General features: G+C 35.0%; 1 protein-coding gene across 2 annotated transcripts in view; it reads left to right on the top strand.

The window, feature by feature from the left end:
- Positions 1–16,055, top strand: part of LOC136042302 (macrophage mannose receptor 1-like) — a 55,532-nt gene that overhangs the window by 14,738 nt on the left and 24,739 nt on the right. For both annotated transcript variants that reach the window (XM_065727252.1, XM_065727250.1), the window contains exon 2: positions 9,396–9,503. In XM_065727252.1, coding sequence (XP_065583324.1) covers positions 9,396–9,503 — 108 coding nt within the window. The remainder of the gene's footprint in view (positions 1–9,395; positions 9,504–16,055) is intronic.

The following is a 16,055-nucleotide window of genomic DNA, read 5'->3' as shown; positions in this document are numbered from 1 at the left end:
AAAAAAAATTTGAGTTTGTAATAGATTTAAGATATGTAAACCCTTTTTGTAAGTTTTTGTAAGAAACTTTAAAGAAAGTGCACAATTTATAAATATTTGACCTCAATACTTGCAAGAAGCCCTTATAGAGGGTGGTCATTAGGAAAGCCTGCTATTTATCATAATAAGATTCTTCAAACTAAATACGAATGGAATATTTATTGCGTAATTCAAAGAAATTCACTAGAACATCAATTCCTAGCCTCTTGCTGATTCTTCTATTACAAAATACTTGGATTCAAGTTGGTGATGCAGTAAAGACTCTGATTTTCTATCATTGATACTCGCATGCATGGAAATTGCATCGAAGGTGCTTGGTATGTTATTTCCAGAATTATACATGGTTCTTAATTTTTTCAAGAAATCAACTGAATGTTTTATTTAAAATCCCTTAATGGAGTTGCATACCTTCAAGTTGGATATATCAGCTTCATTCTAGAAAAGGAACTACACCAAGGGTGAAAATATTATTTTTCCAAAACAGATTATTGTTGTACTATTAGTGACATCTTTAGAATCTTCTTTCAACAGATACAGTGTTTTTGTTGCCACCGGAAATCAACAAGTCTATACAAACTCTGCTTCCATCCAAATCTAATCAAGTTAACCCTCTTTACACTCTCCCCAAGAGTTCAAATTTCACGTAAATTTTTTCTTATGACATCCTCTCGTTTCAACGAAGGATGACCTGCCTTTCGTCTAGCCTTAGAAAATTTTTCACAAAGGAAATTCTTTGGCAATCGGTCAATCCCTCTCAACCTTTCTCTTATTATATAGCCCAGGTAAGCCGTATCTGACCACCCTTTGGGAGCACACCTTTTTAGAGCGCACATTTGACGAGCCATTGAAATTGAGATTGGGAAATCCACCATGATGATATTTTTTTGCCAGACCTCTAATCATGAACACAAATCAAATACGCAAAGTATTTAACTTAGATTTGTACACGTTCGAATATAAATCCTATAGTATATCCTTGGATTTTCTTGAAAAAATTCACTCTTAACAATACCCTGATCATTAATAATAGTAGTCTATCAAACATAAAGACGGGACATTAGCTGTATGCCTTTCAAACAGCAAAGAATATAGTATATTTTGATCTTCTTGGCCTACCGTAAACTTTCTACTTTCCGAATATTAACTACTTGATTAAAAGAAATGAAAAGTATATTTTTCAAAACCATAAGAGTATGCGAGGTTGTAAGATCAAAAGCTTTGGTTTTATTTATTTATTTATCTTCTTTTTTTCCCTCAAAAAATGAGGAGTACGCTACAATATAATATAAAGAAAAGACAAATGAAAACACTTACAATCAAAACCTCTCAAATATTTATCAAAGACTTAAAAAGATAGGAAAAAAAAGATACAAAAACCCTTGCTAAATAGTTTAGCCTATAAATCATCAAGAGCCAGAACTGTTACTAAAAAACGGAAATAAATTGTGGCCTAAAAGGTTAATTTTTGCCTTATCTTCAAATGTTTTATATTTTTTCTTAATACAGACTACAGGATCCTTCACTTTAAGCTTTAAAACAATCTCAGTGTCACTAAAAGAAAGGGGGAACCAAGTAAAAATTTACAAAATTTAAAAAAAGAAGCTTTAATGGGCGAATGATCAGAAGGTCTGAAATTACGGAAGAGGAGGGACGGGAACAATACGCGAGGCAGGGAAACTGCGCTATACATACGACCAAGGACGTCCTGACGGTAAAGACCCCAAAGACGAATTAAAAGACCAAATGGCTTGCGTAATTTCATCTGAACATGCTGAACCAGGACTGGTTTAGAATCTCTTTTCGAAGCAGCATAAGGTAATCCCTAATAAGTGACTATTGGCGACGACTGAAAAATTAACACCATTGCCGCAATCGAGAGTCGTCCTGACATTATCCTCTAAACAATTTACAACAGAAAATTGACATTTTTCAAAACTGATAGAAAGGCCCAAACCTTTTAAACAATTAATTAAAATATTAAAATTAGAAACAAGACTAGACTTGGACCGGATTAGAAGGATAGTGTCATCAGCATATGCAATGTAAGACAGATTTCGAGATAATAAAACAAAAGAGCAGGAAAGAGAATTAAGGGCAGTAGCTAAACATATGAATTGAATATATAAGGAGAAATAATTCCTCCTTGTCTTATTCCTCTACCCACCTGAATTAATTTGGACTGAGATGAAGAGGAACTCGGACAAATACGGATCTTTAATCCAGAATATCAAGAGCGAAGGACTCGAATGACAGCTAGGGTCAATCCAGCATGGATTAAAGCGAGCAGTGCAGATGCATGAGAAATGTTATCAAAGGCCCCTTTGATATCAATCAAGAGGGCGTATAGCGGTTGACCAGAGATTCTCGCTTCTTCAATAGCTTTGCTTAAAGATGCATGGGCGTGGTCACATCCCAAACCTCTCTGGAAGCAAACTTGATTAGAACCAGTGTCAAGAATTTCAAGAAGATCCTTCAAACACAACTCAAACACTTTCCCAATCATAGAACCCCTAGTAATTGGCCTCCAGGAACTACAAGATGACAAGTCTTTTTTCCCGCTCTTAGGAATAGGCGTAACTATGCCAATATACAATGACGATTGTACTAAACCAGTAATAAGTAACAGGTTGAAAAATGCCAGTAGAGTAATAAGAAAAGAAGAAGGAGCAAGTTTGAGGTGATTAGCAAATACGCCATCATGATCCTTAGCCGACTGCGCCTTTAACGCTTTGATTGCTCTACGTAACATATCCTCAGAAATCCTGTAACCAGTTGACAAACTCTTCAACCTTTCGTCTAATTGCAACACAACACTGTTAGAATCGTGTGAAGTCGAAAATTCAGAAAAGTAATTTACCCACTCTCTTAGTGATGGTGTGGAATTAGTATCAGGCATGTTAGTCCGCCTATTACCTTGGAGAACATTCCAAAGGAGATTCTTGTCCTTGTCGTTATCAATGTTTGAAGAAGCTTCTCCTATGACCAGGTTATTATGACGACGGAGCTCCGCTTGGAATTCGGCCTTTCTCTTTTTCATTAGCAAAAAAGCTGGATGCGAGTCTCTAGGCTTACCAAGCGCCCGCCATTCCCAATATGCTTATTTTGCCGCCTTATTAGAATTTACCAAAAAAGGATTGAGGCTCCAAAAAGGTTTTTTGCGCGCCCAATCTAATCCTATTAGTATGAAAAACTGCCGCAGCACCATACTTTAAGCAATGGATTAATTCAAAATAAAGACAATTAATAGTCAAAGAAGGATTACTGTCCATTGAATCCAAACTATCAGGAATAAAAACTTTATCAATTAAAGTCCCAAATCTTTCTTGGTAAAGCGGTTTAAAATTTGGATTCCAATTAACCCGATCAAAAAATTTAGGAAGCTTATTACCAGAAAAACGAACTGGGGAAGGACGAGAAGCCAAAGGTGGTAAAAGGAACTGAAGCGGCATGTGATCACTAAAGGTGAAATCTTCGATTACAATAATAACAGGCAAAGAATCACTTGTGATAGAAGAAAAAACATGATCAATATTAGTTGTACTACCGCTCCAATGAATATAAGTAAAATCCTGGGACTTCGATAAAACAGAAAAATTAGGAATACAAGATGATAAAATTGTACTCCTTTCATTTGCTATGTTTGGATCACAGTTAAAATCACCTAAAATATAAGTACGCAAATTTGACTGTAAACTAGAGATAAAACTACTAAGATTAAAACAGCATTGAGTAAATACATCAAAAGAAATATCATCATGGTAATCAGTCGGAAAATAACAATTAATTAAAACTACGTTTGAAAAACTACAAGCGAAAAAATTCGTATCAATTGCTAGAATAGTAGCATTAAGAGACTTGGGTAAAATAGTAGCTAAACCACCGGAGAGACACCCACCAGTCGGTGTAGCGGGAACAGCAAAAATATAATGCTGAGTAGACAAACTAGAAAGCAGATTCAACGAATGATCAAGGAGGTGGTGTTCCTGAAGACATAATAACGATGATTTTTCATTCAAAAAACTATGAAGTACAGGTAATTTCCCTAACACATCATTTGAATCAAAGGACGTAATACGAAGTAATATATTCATTTACAAAACTTCTTTAAAATCGGATACCTAAAGCTGTAAACTGGATGATCATTCGAGCCACAACTGGCGCATTTAACTGGCCCTTGACATGGGGAATCTTTAGTCGAAATGTGATTACCGCTACAACGGGCACATTTGCAACATTCAGATTTACACTGATTTTGAACATGGTTAAAACCTTGACATTTAAAATAACGCCTAGGCTGAATACGATCACGTTCCACTCGGAAAAGCTCATAACCAAATTTGATGCCATGTGTAATGTAAAAATGCAGGTATTCTTCTCTTTGAAAAATAACTCTTACAGTTTGCGATTTTCCTAGCCGATTAAACTCGATTATACCCGGAAAGTCCAATGCGTAGGCACTAACATTAAAATCAATGTCCACACTCCTGATAATTCCAAAAAATTTCCGAGGCTTGGAAGTTATTATGCCTTCAGGAAAATTAACCTTTAGATCACAACTGAGCTACGATGCATCTTGACATGGTACCGATACCATAACACTATCCTTAGTCGCTTTAACATAACGAATATTTGCACACCCTGTCTTTTCAAATTCTTTCTTGCGGCAGACAGGATCCTTCAGTGGGAGAGCGGGTGGGTTTTTTATCACTATGGTCTCTAATGGGACAGTCTTTAGTGGGAGAGGCGGCCATTCATGGTGGGGCACAGTGGGAGGATTGAGATCAAGATCATTGCCAGGCGTTATTTTTTTCTCTAAATTAGATTCGATACGCTCAATAGAAGACAGTGTTCTTTCAAGCTTTCGGGAGTAGTCATAAACAAGTTTATCAAGCCGGACGCTAAGGTCAAGCTTTAATACTGGACATTCATTAAAGCCCCGTGGGACGATTACAGGCCATATGAACTGTTTCGAATCAAGTTCTATGATAACATGCATTATGTCCGAGGCAGTAGTCTTTTCAGCTGTTTTTCCTCTCCTTTCTTGCAATCTACCAGCTTTAGGTCACAGACATGCGAGCAGCGTTTTTGCTACATTAAACTCCTCTAAACAATAGAATCCTGCCATTGCGTTAGATATTTCATCAGCACTTATTCCTGCTTTCAACGAATCAAGAGCGAAGAATAATATCGAATTAACTACGACATGCAAAATTCCTGTCTCTGACACAAAAGTTTTATCAAAATCGCATGCATTGACTGGCTGGCTTGTGACGTCAGATATATTGTCAGTTGCAATTACTTCAGTGGAATGGTTTTTTGGTCTTGAAAAAGACTGGATTGACAGGTCCACGCCTCGACTGCACGAGTTTTCAGCTACAAAATTGGCATTAGCAGGAATGGATTTTTGACTGCTGTTTATCGGGGATATACTGGGATTATTATTAGAGATGCAAGATTCATGAACTTCATCATTATTTGAACAGATGAAGCAAATCCAATTCGGTTTTTCTTTATGCTCAATTGGGGAAATTCCCGCACACTGTGGGTGAAACATCTCGAGACATTTTGTGTATTGCAGGGTGATCCTCTTGCCACAAGATCGACCACAACCAGGACAAAGAAATATTGACATTTCTCACTCCTTAGGTCTGGGGTTAAATAAACAAGGCAAAAAAAATAAAGTCGCCTTTAGCGCTCCAAATAGAATCCTTCAGGTTAAATTTGCAACATAGTACGTCAATGCGGTACGGACACTCAGATCTTCAAAGCCAAAGGGGTGTGTGACTATCCCCCGTTAACAGAATATAGTCGAGCGAAAAATGAATTTATTCAATTCAGATACACTAATCCGCTAATATAGTTATATAAATTTAGTCACACTAAAGTAGGCCGGTTTTACTCACAGCTCATAAATATCCAATTCAAACCAAATCCTTTTACTTTGAACTTTGAATCAATATAATCTGGTTATTTGAGATGTTCTCACTTTGAAAGCTAGTTCAATATACCATTGTATTTTTTTCCGATTTTGTGTTCACACTTGCACTGAATTTCTCTGCAAATATGTAGACTTCCTTTGCCTGAATGACTTCTTAGGGGAAAATGTACTTTCATAGCTGTATAATGCTGATTCTAGTGCTTTAACTTTAAATATTCTAATAATATTTGTAAGTTTGCTTATAAATGTTACAAATGTCTTTGCTTCTTATTTAGATTTGGTGGTCTACGTACGGGCAGTTATCGACAATAACTAATAGAGGTAAATAATTTGGATTCACCATGGATTGATCGTTAAGTGCAGTCAGGATCACATATTGTATAGTAAAATATAAGTTCACTCTTAATGAAACTGCTCGTGAAGTCAATGATAGTGCTCTCATTCAATCTGTAAAATTAAAGTTTTTAATTTGCTTTTTTGAAGAAATACCTAACGAAATATTTTCAAATTAGGCTTCACTCTTTGTAACCATCAAAGAAAAATCAGTAGATATGTAATCATAATAGCCATTCTCTTCAAAAAGATGAAATAGTAGCCAGATTCTCTTGTTATTCCAACAATTGTAGATTATACCAGGTTCTTCCTTCTAAAGCAATGTAAAACCACTACCATAACAGTTACTTAAAAATGAACTACAATCTCGTTTAGTTTTTTTTTTACAATTATACTACAATAGCTATTTTCCCACATTTTCCATAGCTATTTTCCATAGCAAATTGTACTGCATATCTTCTGTGTACTCTACATGGATTGTATAATTTACACTTTTCATCATGCGTAAAAAATATTGCAGTTCTCACAAGCCGTCCAGCTACCAAGTGTGTACAAAGCTATTGGACAAGTTTAGAAAATTTCTACTGTTGACTCACACACTGATAATAACAAACTAACTTACATTCAATGAAATAGACGTTTACTACCAGTAATCACCAAGCTAATCACTTGTCGGCTCACTAGAGAAATGGTGGGAGTAATTGAAACTCTGGGTAATCTTCAAAGAAATATGCAATACTATTTTTTTTGGTCTGCATTAACACATCAAATAATTCGATAAATGCGTTAGGATCACGACGGATAAGTCACATTTAACAATCTACTGGTGGAGACTCGTGTTTCCTTATATCGCCAATCATTTTTTAACTGAATTTTGTCCTCTGCACAGACAATCTCTATAACTCATCATTTAAATTTTAATAATTTTTCAAAGTAAGAAGATTTTCTTTAGTTTTCGTCTGTCCACGTTATTCATTTTTCGCGCGTGGCTCTCACACTGCTTGTTTCAAACTAATGTCCCAATGAGAAAAGAAATAATTTATTTTGGGTACCCATTAAGGGTTATCAACTATTGATTCCCAGGATAGAGAGAGAGACAGAGTGAGTAAACAAGTGATAACCATTTAAAACATATAACAAAAAATTTTCTATTCAGAAACATTTTTGTTCTCATAATTGCAATAAAAAATAACAAATATTGATATATATATATATATATATATATATATATAATATATATATATATATATATATATATATATATATATATATATATAACTTTTTTTCCCATATTGATTCAACTCATTATCCTCAATAGATAGACAGATAGATAGATTTCTTCACACAAAAGCCCAACTGGGCCATGGTGACATACACAAAACAAGCGAAAAAATAAAGCAACAAAACATAATCTGAAAAGACACTAAAACTAGTTATGTAAGAAAATCAAGACGATACCTCATACCTACCCGGACGAACTTTCTAATTTTATTTATACTTAAGTAACGCCTACTTCTCAAAATTTCCAAAATTCAATGTCTCGTCCTGACCTCCCTACCAAATATTCCCGAGTGTAACTCCCTCAACTCCCTACAATCCGCTAAGAAATGATACAAAGACTCATCCATCTCTCCACACATAGAGCAACTGTAAGGACCATCCCTCAATCTATTACTCCCTAAATATTTCCTACGTTCTCCAAGAGGTATAAAATTCCCCCTTACATACATTACCCGTTTCAAATCATCCAGAGATAATACCATTTTTAAGTAAACTTTTTCTCTCAGTTCTCCTTGACCTCTACATATATCCCAAGGGATGACACGGTGGCCTTCTCAGCTTGGCAAACCTGAACTTCCTGAGATTCTAGCCTAGTAGCAACTAGCCTAGATACAATCCCTACCATCTCTCCTATCCAATTTCCCTCATTCCAGTAATTACCTAGCCCTGAACGGTCTAATATATTCTTCACCTGATTTGGCTAAGAACCCTTCCTCCTATCTTTAGGCATCATTAAAAATACTTGTTTAACTAGCCTATTGTCTTCTATCGATGAAACCCTTTCCCGATATTTAACCATACTAATTAACCTACTCTGTTATATGTTTCACAATTGCATTTAAAGAATCTTGTAGTCTATGCATATGCTTCATGTTTACTTTCACTGTGAAACATAGCTATTTCCTCCAACTTAAATTTTCTCAATTATAGAATGTGTTTTAAACATATCTCATCCCATTCGAGGGTTATCGGACACTTTCCCGTAATTTCTAATGTTAAGTTGTATACTCTTATGTTTGTATCATTGCTGTTTTTGCTGCCAATTCAACTATCAACTTCCGAAAATGTAAAGAAACCACTTATTTTTGATAGTAAAATAGGTTTAGTCAAATAAAACTTGAAGAAAAAAATTTTATCATTCGTTATTTCTCTGAACTCAACTTTTTTACTATTATAAAATACATCTAAAGTTCCAGTAAGGGAGACTGGAATAACGTCATCCTAAATCAACACAGGTATGGGGTGATTGGTAGTACCAACGGAGGCATGGAATGACTGATATTATCAACACAGGCATGGAATTACCTGTATTATCCTGTAGTAGAGAAGATGGCAGCATTAGAGGATGGCGTATTATGCATGGATACACCAGGTAGGGCGTACTTGGATTTTTATGGCCACAGGCAAGGGTGCCATTGTAATTGATAGGACCACAGGTAGATTACCATTGTTAGGGCACCATTTTATTTGTTATTACCATAGGTCAGTGTCATCATATTTTTTATGGTCACATCTAGGGCTCTATCGTATTTTACATTACAACTTGCATAAATTGGACAAGAGGAGATATCTATTATTAGTGAAAAGCTTCTTTACAAGATTTCTAATATATATCCGCCACAAACTTGTTCAGAAATTTTGCAGTGAGCTGCTTGTTGAATTGACACTCCCTTGTAGCTAATCTAAATTTTCTGGGGCGTAATGACAATTTTTTTTCGAATTTTCATATAATTGGTACTTTTGACTATTTTAATTTCAACTATTTTAAGTCCTATCAAATCTATCTTCACTTATTAATTTCCAGAATATGATGCAAACGACCAATCAATTGAAAGCAAAGGAGTCGTAGATTTTCTTATAACGAAGAATGAGAGAAATACAGTGAGAAAAAATTTGGGTTTATGGATTGAAGGTAAGACTAAAATTTTTAACTTGGAATTGCAAAATATAAATAGAATTTTTTTATATGTAGCGTATAAACCACTTAGTGCTTTCTTAAATGAGCTTATCGCAGATTTTAATGAGTTGATAAACTTGGTTTCATTTACAAGAATTAAAAGCGTCTTAGGCTTTAATTCTAAGTTTTCCAATTGATAGTTTGCACTTTTTGATTTTATGATTTTAAATTTAACTTGAGAATCGTAGAGTCTGCAGTGATTTTTAGACTTTAACTGATATTTTTGTTGGAGGTCACTGTTTGAGCAAAACCTATTCCGATGTGAAATTAAATCTGTCCTCAAACCGTCTTCCAGTAATAGTCCATTTGACTTATTTTGGGACATAGAACGGCAAAAAAACACTGGTATGTGAACTAAAAATGCAAAATTTTAATAATAAATCATTTCCAAACTGAGAATCCACACATTGATCCACTAAAAAGCGATGAATTAGCTAAAATAACCGAGAGTAAAAATTCGAATTTCTATGGGATAAACAAAGGGATTGTGAGAACTGTTAAGACTGATTATGTAAATACTACCATGTTTCCATCTTATAATCAATTTGTCTATATAGACACGGATTTTTCAAAAATACTAAAAAAAATCTTTTTATCTAGCTCTATAAAAGAGGCGTCAGGTCTAATTCAGAAAATGGACCCCAATGTTAACTACTAGTTCTACTACTAATAATAACTCAAGGCAACACCAAGCCATTTAATGCCAATACAGCTACGCACACTCCTCTTCCATCCTAATTTATTTACAGCTGCATATCCACCCAGGAAGTTCCCATTTCTTTTAAACTTTTCTTTACTACATTCTTCCAACAAAGCCATAGACAACCTACTTTCTCTTTATTCCTTTTGGTTGGCCTAAAAAAAATCTTTGGTAATCTGTCATCCTTCATCTGCATAACTTTTCCTAGCCATCTCAACATCTCTCATAGCAGTCCTAGAAAGCGGGATTGAACAACAATTTCTGAACAGCCTACTGTTTGAAATATGATTCTTCTGCCAAATACTAAAATAATCCGTAAGGAATTTCTCTGGGAACAATCTAACGAATCTTCCTCCGTTTATCAACTCTTAAACTCTCCTGTTTTGAACAGTCAATATACCTCACCGTAGAGTCTTCTGGGATATTTTAAGACCAGACACTGTATTGATTTTAACTACATCATTATGTTTGCAAAATTGCAGCAATCTGTAGCTAGTACTGTTTTTTTTTTCCTATACCAAATTTACCGAAGTTAGGACACCGTCTATTCCTATTTTTATCGACCTAGGGTTTAGAATCTCCTAATAAAAAACTATATTTCTACTTGGAACCCTTTCTATTTATTCCTGCAACTTTAAGTCAAATTCATCTGTGAGTAAGTTTGTTTCATCAGTTGGGTCTACAAAGGCATATACTTTTGTGACTGATACCTTGCACTCCTTACTTATAAAATGAGTTATCCCCATTCTTTTATTAATACCTTCCCAGCGTAGACGAGACTAGCAGTTTCCTTGTTTATCTCGTATCTTCTTCCCTTTCTATGTATCCCATCCTTCCTGACTGGGTAAACAAGTTCTTTATCGCGTACTGTCATGTTTCTTAATCATAGGATATAAGTTTCTGAAACTCCTAATAACTTAATTTCGAAGTATCTGAATTTGTATATCAAAATATCGAAATGATAGTTATTTTGTAGCTTCATAACTTTCCAAGTTGCAATTCTAATGTTCTTTGAATCTGTAATAATAATCTTGTAGTATCTTGTAATAATTTTGGCGTCAGAAAAAGCAAAGGTCCCAAAAAGCAGTGCAGGACGGGGACCAGCACATATTCTCTAGTCTGCATCAAAGTGCTTCAACCGGCTTAGAAACAGACAGCAAGAACTCTCTGAAACCTTAAGTCTGAATCAAAGCCTTTTGTAATCATTTGCTCATCTTGAATACAACCTAGTTTTCAGCACTAGGTGAAACTTTTCTATAAACAAGAGTCAAAATCCTGCACGGAAAATCAAGAGCCTTTTACCTCTTACTCATTAGACATTCATGCCTACAAATATTGTGCTACTCCAGGTAGGAAAACTACAGTAGATAAATTAGCTAGTAAGAGACTTTTCAGCCCTAATAAACCCAGAAAAACAGGCCAAGCCCAGCGGAATTATCCATCAATCAGAATCCCGACTCCGGTAGTACTAGGTTACACTTTCCTTCGGGAAAACTGAACATCAAGTTTGAATGGAGTCGACCACAAGGTCCCCAGTAATGTGGATTTCCCAACAGGGTCGAGAAAGTCCTTAGCAGAGGTCATTTTCCAAAGATCTAGAGCATAGGTCCTGTTGCATTCACCCTCCTTTAGAAGATCCTCTCATGATGATGTCCTGCACCATTATGCAATTTAACCACTAAATATATTATAATTTCAAAAGCCACCTGACAAAGTAGATTTTATAATTTTACTGCAGAGATTAGAAAACTTTGTTAGAAGGGTGTGTGTAGAAAATAAAAAAAAAGAATTTTTCTCACGAAAAGCAGATGAAAACAACAAATCGATATATTTTATCTTTCCCCTGTGAAAAATGTAGTGGTTTGCCGTCGGGAACTCTCCTGGATCTAATTCTGTATCTGGTGTGTTCTGAGAAGTGACGTTGAATCTTGAGTACAGTTGTTTCAATTCATTTGCTAATAGCTTTATGTATCTTCTCTAGTCCTTGCCTGGATATTTTTGTTTTCACATTAGATTGTTTCTTAAGAAATTTTTACGTTTTTGCAATTGTTAGTCTTGCTATAATTTAATTTGACGGTGACCAATTTTATATTACATTCTCGAATAAGGAAGCCTGGTTATCTTAATGGCAAAACTCCACTTTCTATTATGCCTGTATCTCAAGTTTAGAAAATTTGTTGTTCAGGCTTTCACAATATTTTATATATATATATATATATATATATATATATATATATATATATATATATATATATATATATATATATACATATATATCATGAAAAGAGAAATCACCAATGCAACAGCACAAACACAAAAAAAAGAGAGACAGAAGGAGAAAAGGAAGACTGTTTTCCTAAATTAGTGATTAATATAGACCAGCACTTGAATGAGGCCTTAACCCTACTCATCCATACAATCACATAGGTCAAACAGCATAGCCACACACAATCAACCATAAAGAAAAATCCATGGACAGGCAGTCTTGTCGTCAATAAGTATAAGTCGTCATTTACCAAACAATAGAAAAAATAATATAGACAAATAATTCAGAAGCAACACCCAACATAAGGGCTCATCAGGAGAATACACTGGCCTATATAGGGTTTCGCCACTCTAAATTCTCTACCCAGCACAGTGTTGTGGCTATCACAGAATATCCATGGCATCCCCACGTCAGGTATCACCCCCAAAATACATATATATATGATTATTATATATTGAATATAATATATATATATATATATATATATATATATATATATATATATATATATATATATATATATATATATATATATATATATATATATATATATATATATATATATATATATATATATATATATATATATATATATATATATATATATATATATATATATATATATATATATATATATATATATATATATATGTATCCATCCACAAAAACATCTGAACAAATATAAGCAATGACCTATATTAAACCAAAGATGAGCAGATATAGTTTCGACGAATTTTTCAAATGTAAGGTTACCTTAAATTGACGTAAATAAATAAATCGAACCCAAAACCGTCAGAAGCTATCGTAAAAAGCAGAGTCACGCTGTTAAAGACAAAAGACTAAGAGGAGTAGGACTGATCCTACCGTTCCTTTCTTTATAAGAAAATAAGAGAGAAAAATAGGTTTAATTTAAATTAGGCAGAGAAAATATTATTTTTTCTTTAAATCAGAAAAATTTCGTTTTCATTGAAAACAATCCTTGGTTCAAGCTATTTTGATTTCTCTTGATATTGAAAAAGAGAAAAAAAAATCATAATAAAAAAAAAATAAATGAATATAGATTGACAGTTTAATATATGTGGTAATATTCGACAGTTTGACAATAGATCGACATTTTGATATATATTGATAGATTGACAATAAATTGACAGTTTAATATATTTGCTAATATACTTATGAAAGTTTAAAAAATATATATTTTGTTTTAAGCAAAGTTCAAATTGTGATTGAGATGAACATTGTTAATAAACAATGGCTACTAAGGGTGGAACTAGCCTTGGAGTTAGCCTTGGATGTATACACACAATGATGTGTGTATACATCTAATACAGAAAAATACGAAGCTATCTTTGAGATGCTATAATCCCTTCTTATCGAAAAGTCCAAAAGAAATTAAAGAATTATCGACAATAGTATAACCCTACTTAACAACAGAGCCGTCTTCAATGGATCACTTTCTGTTTGTTGATTTCCCTCTTGACAATGTTTAGAAGGGGTGTTTTTGAAGCTTTGAGAGAGGAGAGCTCATTATACTGAGAACTGAAACTTATTTGGTTGTTTTTATGGCACTTGGTATTAACCAAGTGACATGTAGCGATTGCAAATTCTATCGGTCTGTCTGTTGGTCTGTCAGTCTGTTTGTCTGTAAGTCTGTCGGTCTGTCCTGGTTTTGCTACTTTAGGCACTTCCGGGTGAGCTAGGACGATGAAATTTGGCAGGCATATCAGGGACCGGACCAGATTAAATTAAAAATAGTCGTTTTTCCGATTTGTTCATCTGGTGGGGAGTGGGGGAACGGTTAATTCAGAAAAAATTGAAAAAATGAAGTGTTTTTAACTTACAAACTGGTGATGGGATCTTAATAAAATTTGATGTTTGGAAAGATATCGTGTCTCATAGCTCTTATTTTGAATCCCGGCCAGATCTGGTGACATTGCGGAGAGTTGGAGGGGGACCTAAAATCTTGGAAAACACTTATATTGGATAGATCGGAATGAAACCTGGTGGGGAAAATAAGCACAAGTCCTAGATACGTGATTGACATAACCGGAACGGATCAACTCTCTTTGGGATAGTTGGGGGGGGGAAATTAGAAAAAATTAGGTATTTTTAACTGACTAACGGGTGATCGGATCTTAATGAAATTTCATATTTAAAAGGAGATCGTGACGCAAATTTCTTACTTTAAGTCCCGACCGGATCCCGAGTCATAAAGGGGGGAGTTGGGTAGGGAACCGAGAATCTTGGAAAATGCTAAAAGCGAAGAGGTCAGGATGAAACTTGGTGATAAGAATAAAAACAAGTCCAAGATACGTGACTGAAATAACCAAAACGGATCCGCTCTAGATCCGGTGACATATGAGGGAGTTGGGGGGGGGGCTAAAATCTTGGAAAACGCTTAGAGTGGAAGGATCAGGATGAAACTTGGTGGGAAAAATAAGAAGAAGTCCTAGGTAAGTGATTGAGATAACCGAAACAGATCCCCTCTAGTTGGGGAGTTGGGGGGGAGTGTTAATTCTGAAAATTAGAAAAAGAGGTATTTTGAACTTACGAGGGATTGATCGTACCTTAATGAAATTTCATATTTTGAGGGACCTCGTAACTCAGATAACTCATTTTAAATCTCGACCTGATCCAGCGTCATTTGGGGGGGGGGCGGAAATCTTGGAAAACACTTAAAGCGGAGAGATTAGAATGAAACTTGTAGGAGGAACAAAAACATGTCCAAGATACGTGACTGACATAACTGGACTGGAACCGCATCTTCGGTGGAATTGGGGGGGGGGGGGTAATTCGGGAAAATTAGAAAAAAATTAGGTATTTGTAACTTATGAACAGGTGATCAGATCTTAATGAAATTTGATATTTACAAAGATCTTGTGCTTCATAGCTCTTATTTAAAATTCCGACTAGATCCAGTGACATTGGGGAAAGTTGGAGGGGGAAACCAGAATTCTTGGAAAACATGAAAATTGAGGTATCTTTATTTTACGAATAGGTGATCGGATCTTAATGAAATAGAAGAATATTATGTCTCAGATGCTCCATTTTCAATTCGAGTCAGATCCGGGGACATAGAGGGCTGGAGGGGGGAAACAGAAATCTTGGAAAACGCTTAGAGTGGAGAGATCGGGATGAAACCTGATGAGAAGAATAATCACAAGTTAAAGATACGTGATTGACATAATTGCAACAGATCTGTTCACTGTGGAGGAGCTAGGTAGTGTTGATTTTGAAAAATTAAAAACATTGAGGGATTTTTAACATAAGAACGGGTGACCTAATATTAATGAAATTTGATATTCAGAAGGAATTCATGTCTCAGAGCTCTTATTTGACATCCCGACCAGATCTGTTGACATTGGGGGGAGTTGGAGGGGGAGCCAGAAATCTTGGAAAACGCTTAGAGTAGAGAAATCGGGATGAAACTTAGTCGTTAGAATAAGCAAATGTCGTAGATACTTGATTGATGTAACCGTACTGGATCCACCCTCTTTGGGGGATCTAGGGGATGGGTTTCAGTGCTTTGGCGAGTTTGGTG

The sequence above is a fragment of the Artemia franciscana genome, unplaced genomic scaffold (assembly GCF_032884065.1).
Source record: "Artemia franciscana unplaced genomic scaffold, ASM3288406v1 Scaffold_1061, whole genome shotgun sequence".
NCBI classification, from domain to species: domain Eukaryota; kingdom Metazoa; phylum Arthropoda; class Branchiopoda; order Anostraca; family Artemiidae; genus Artemia; species Artemia franciscana.
The sequence above is the reverse complement of the archived record's forward strand: the minus strand, read 5'-3'. Positions and strand labels throughout refer to the sequence as shown.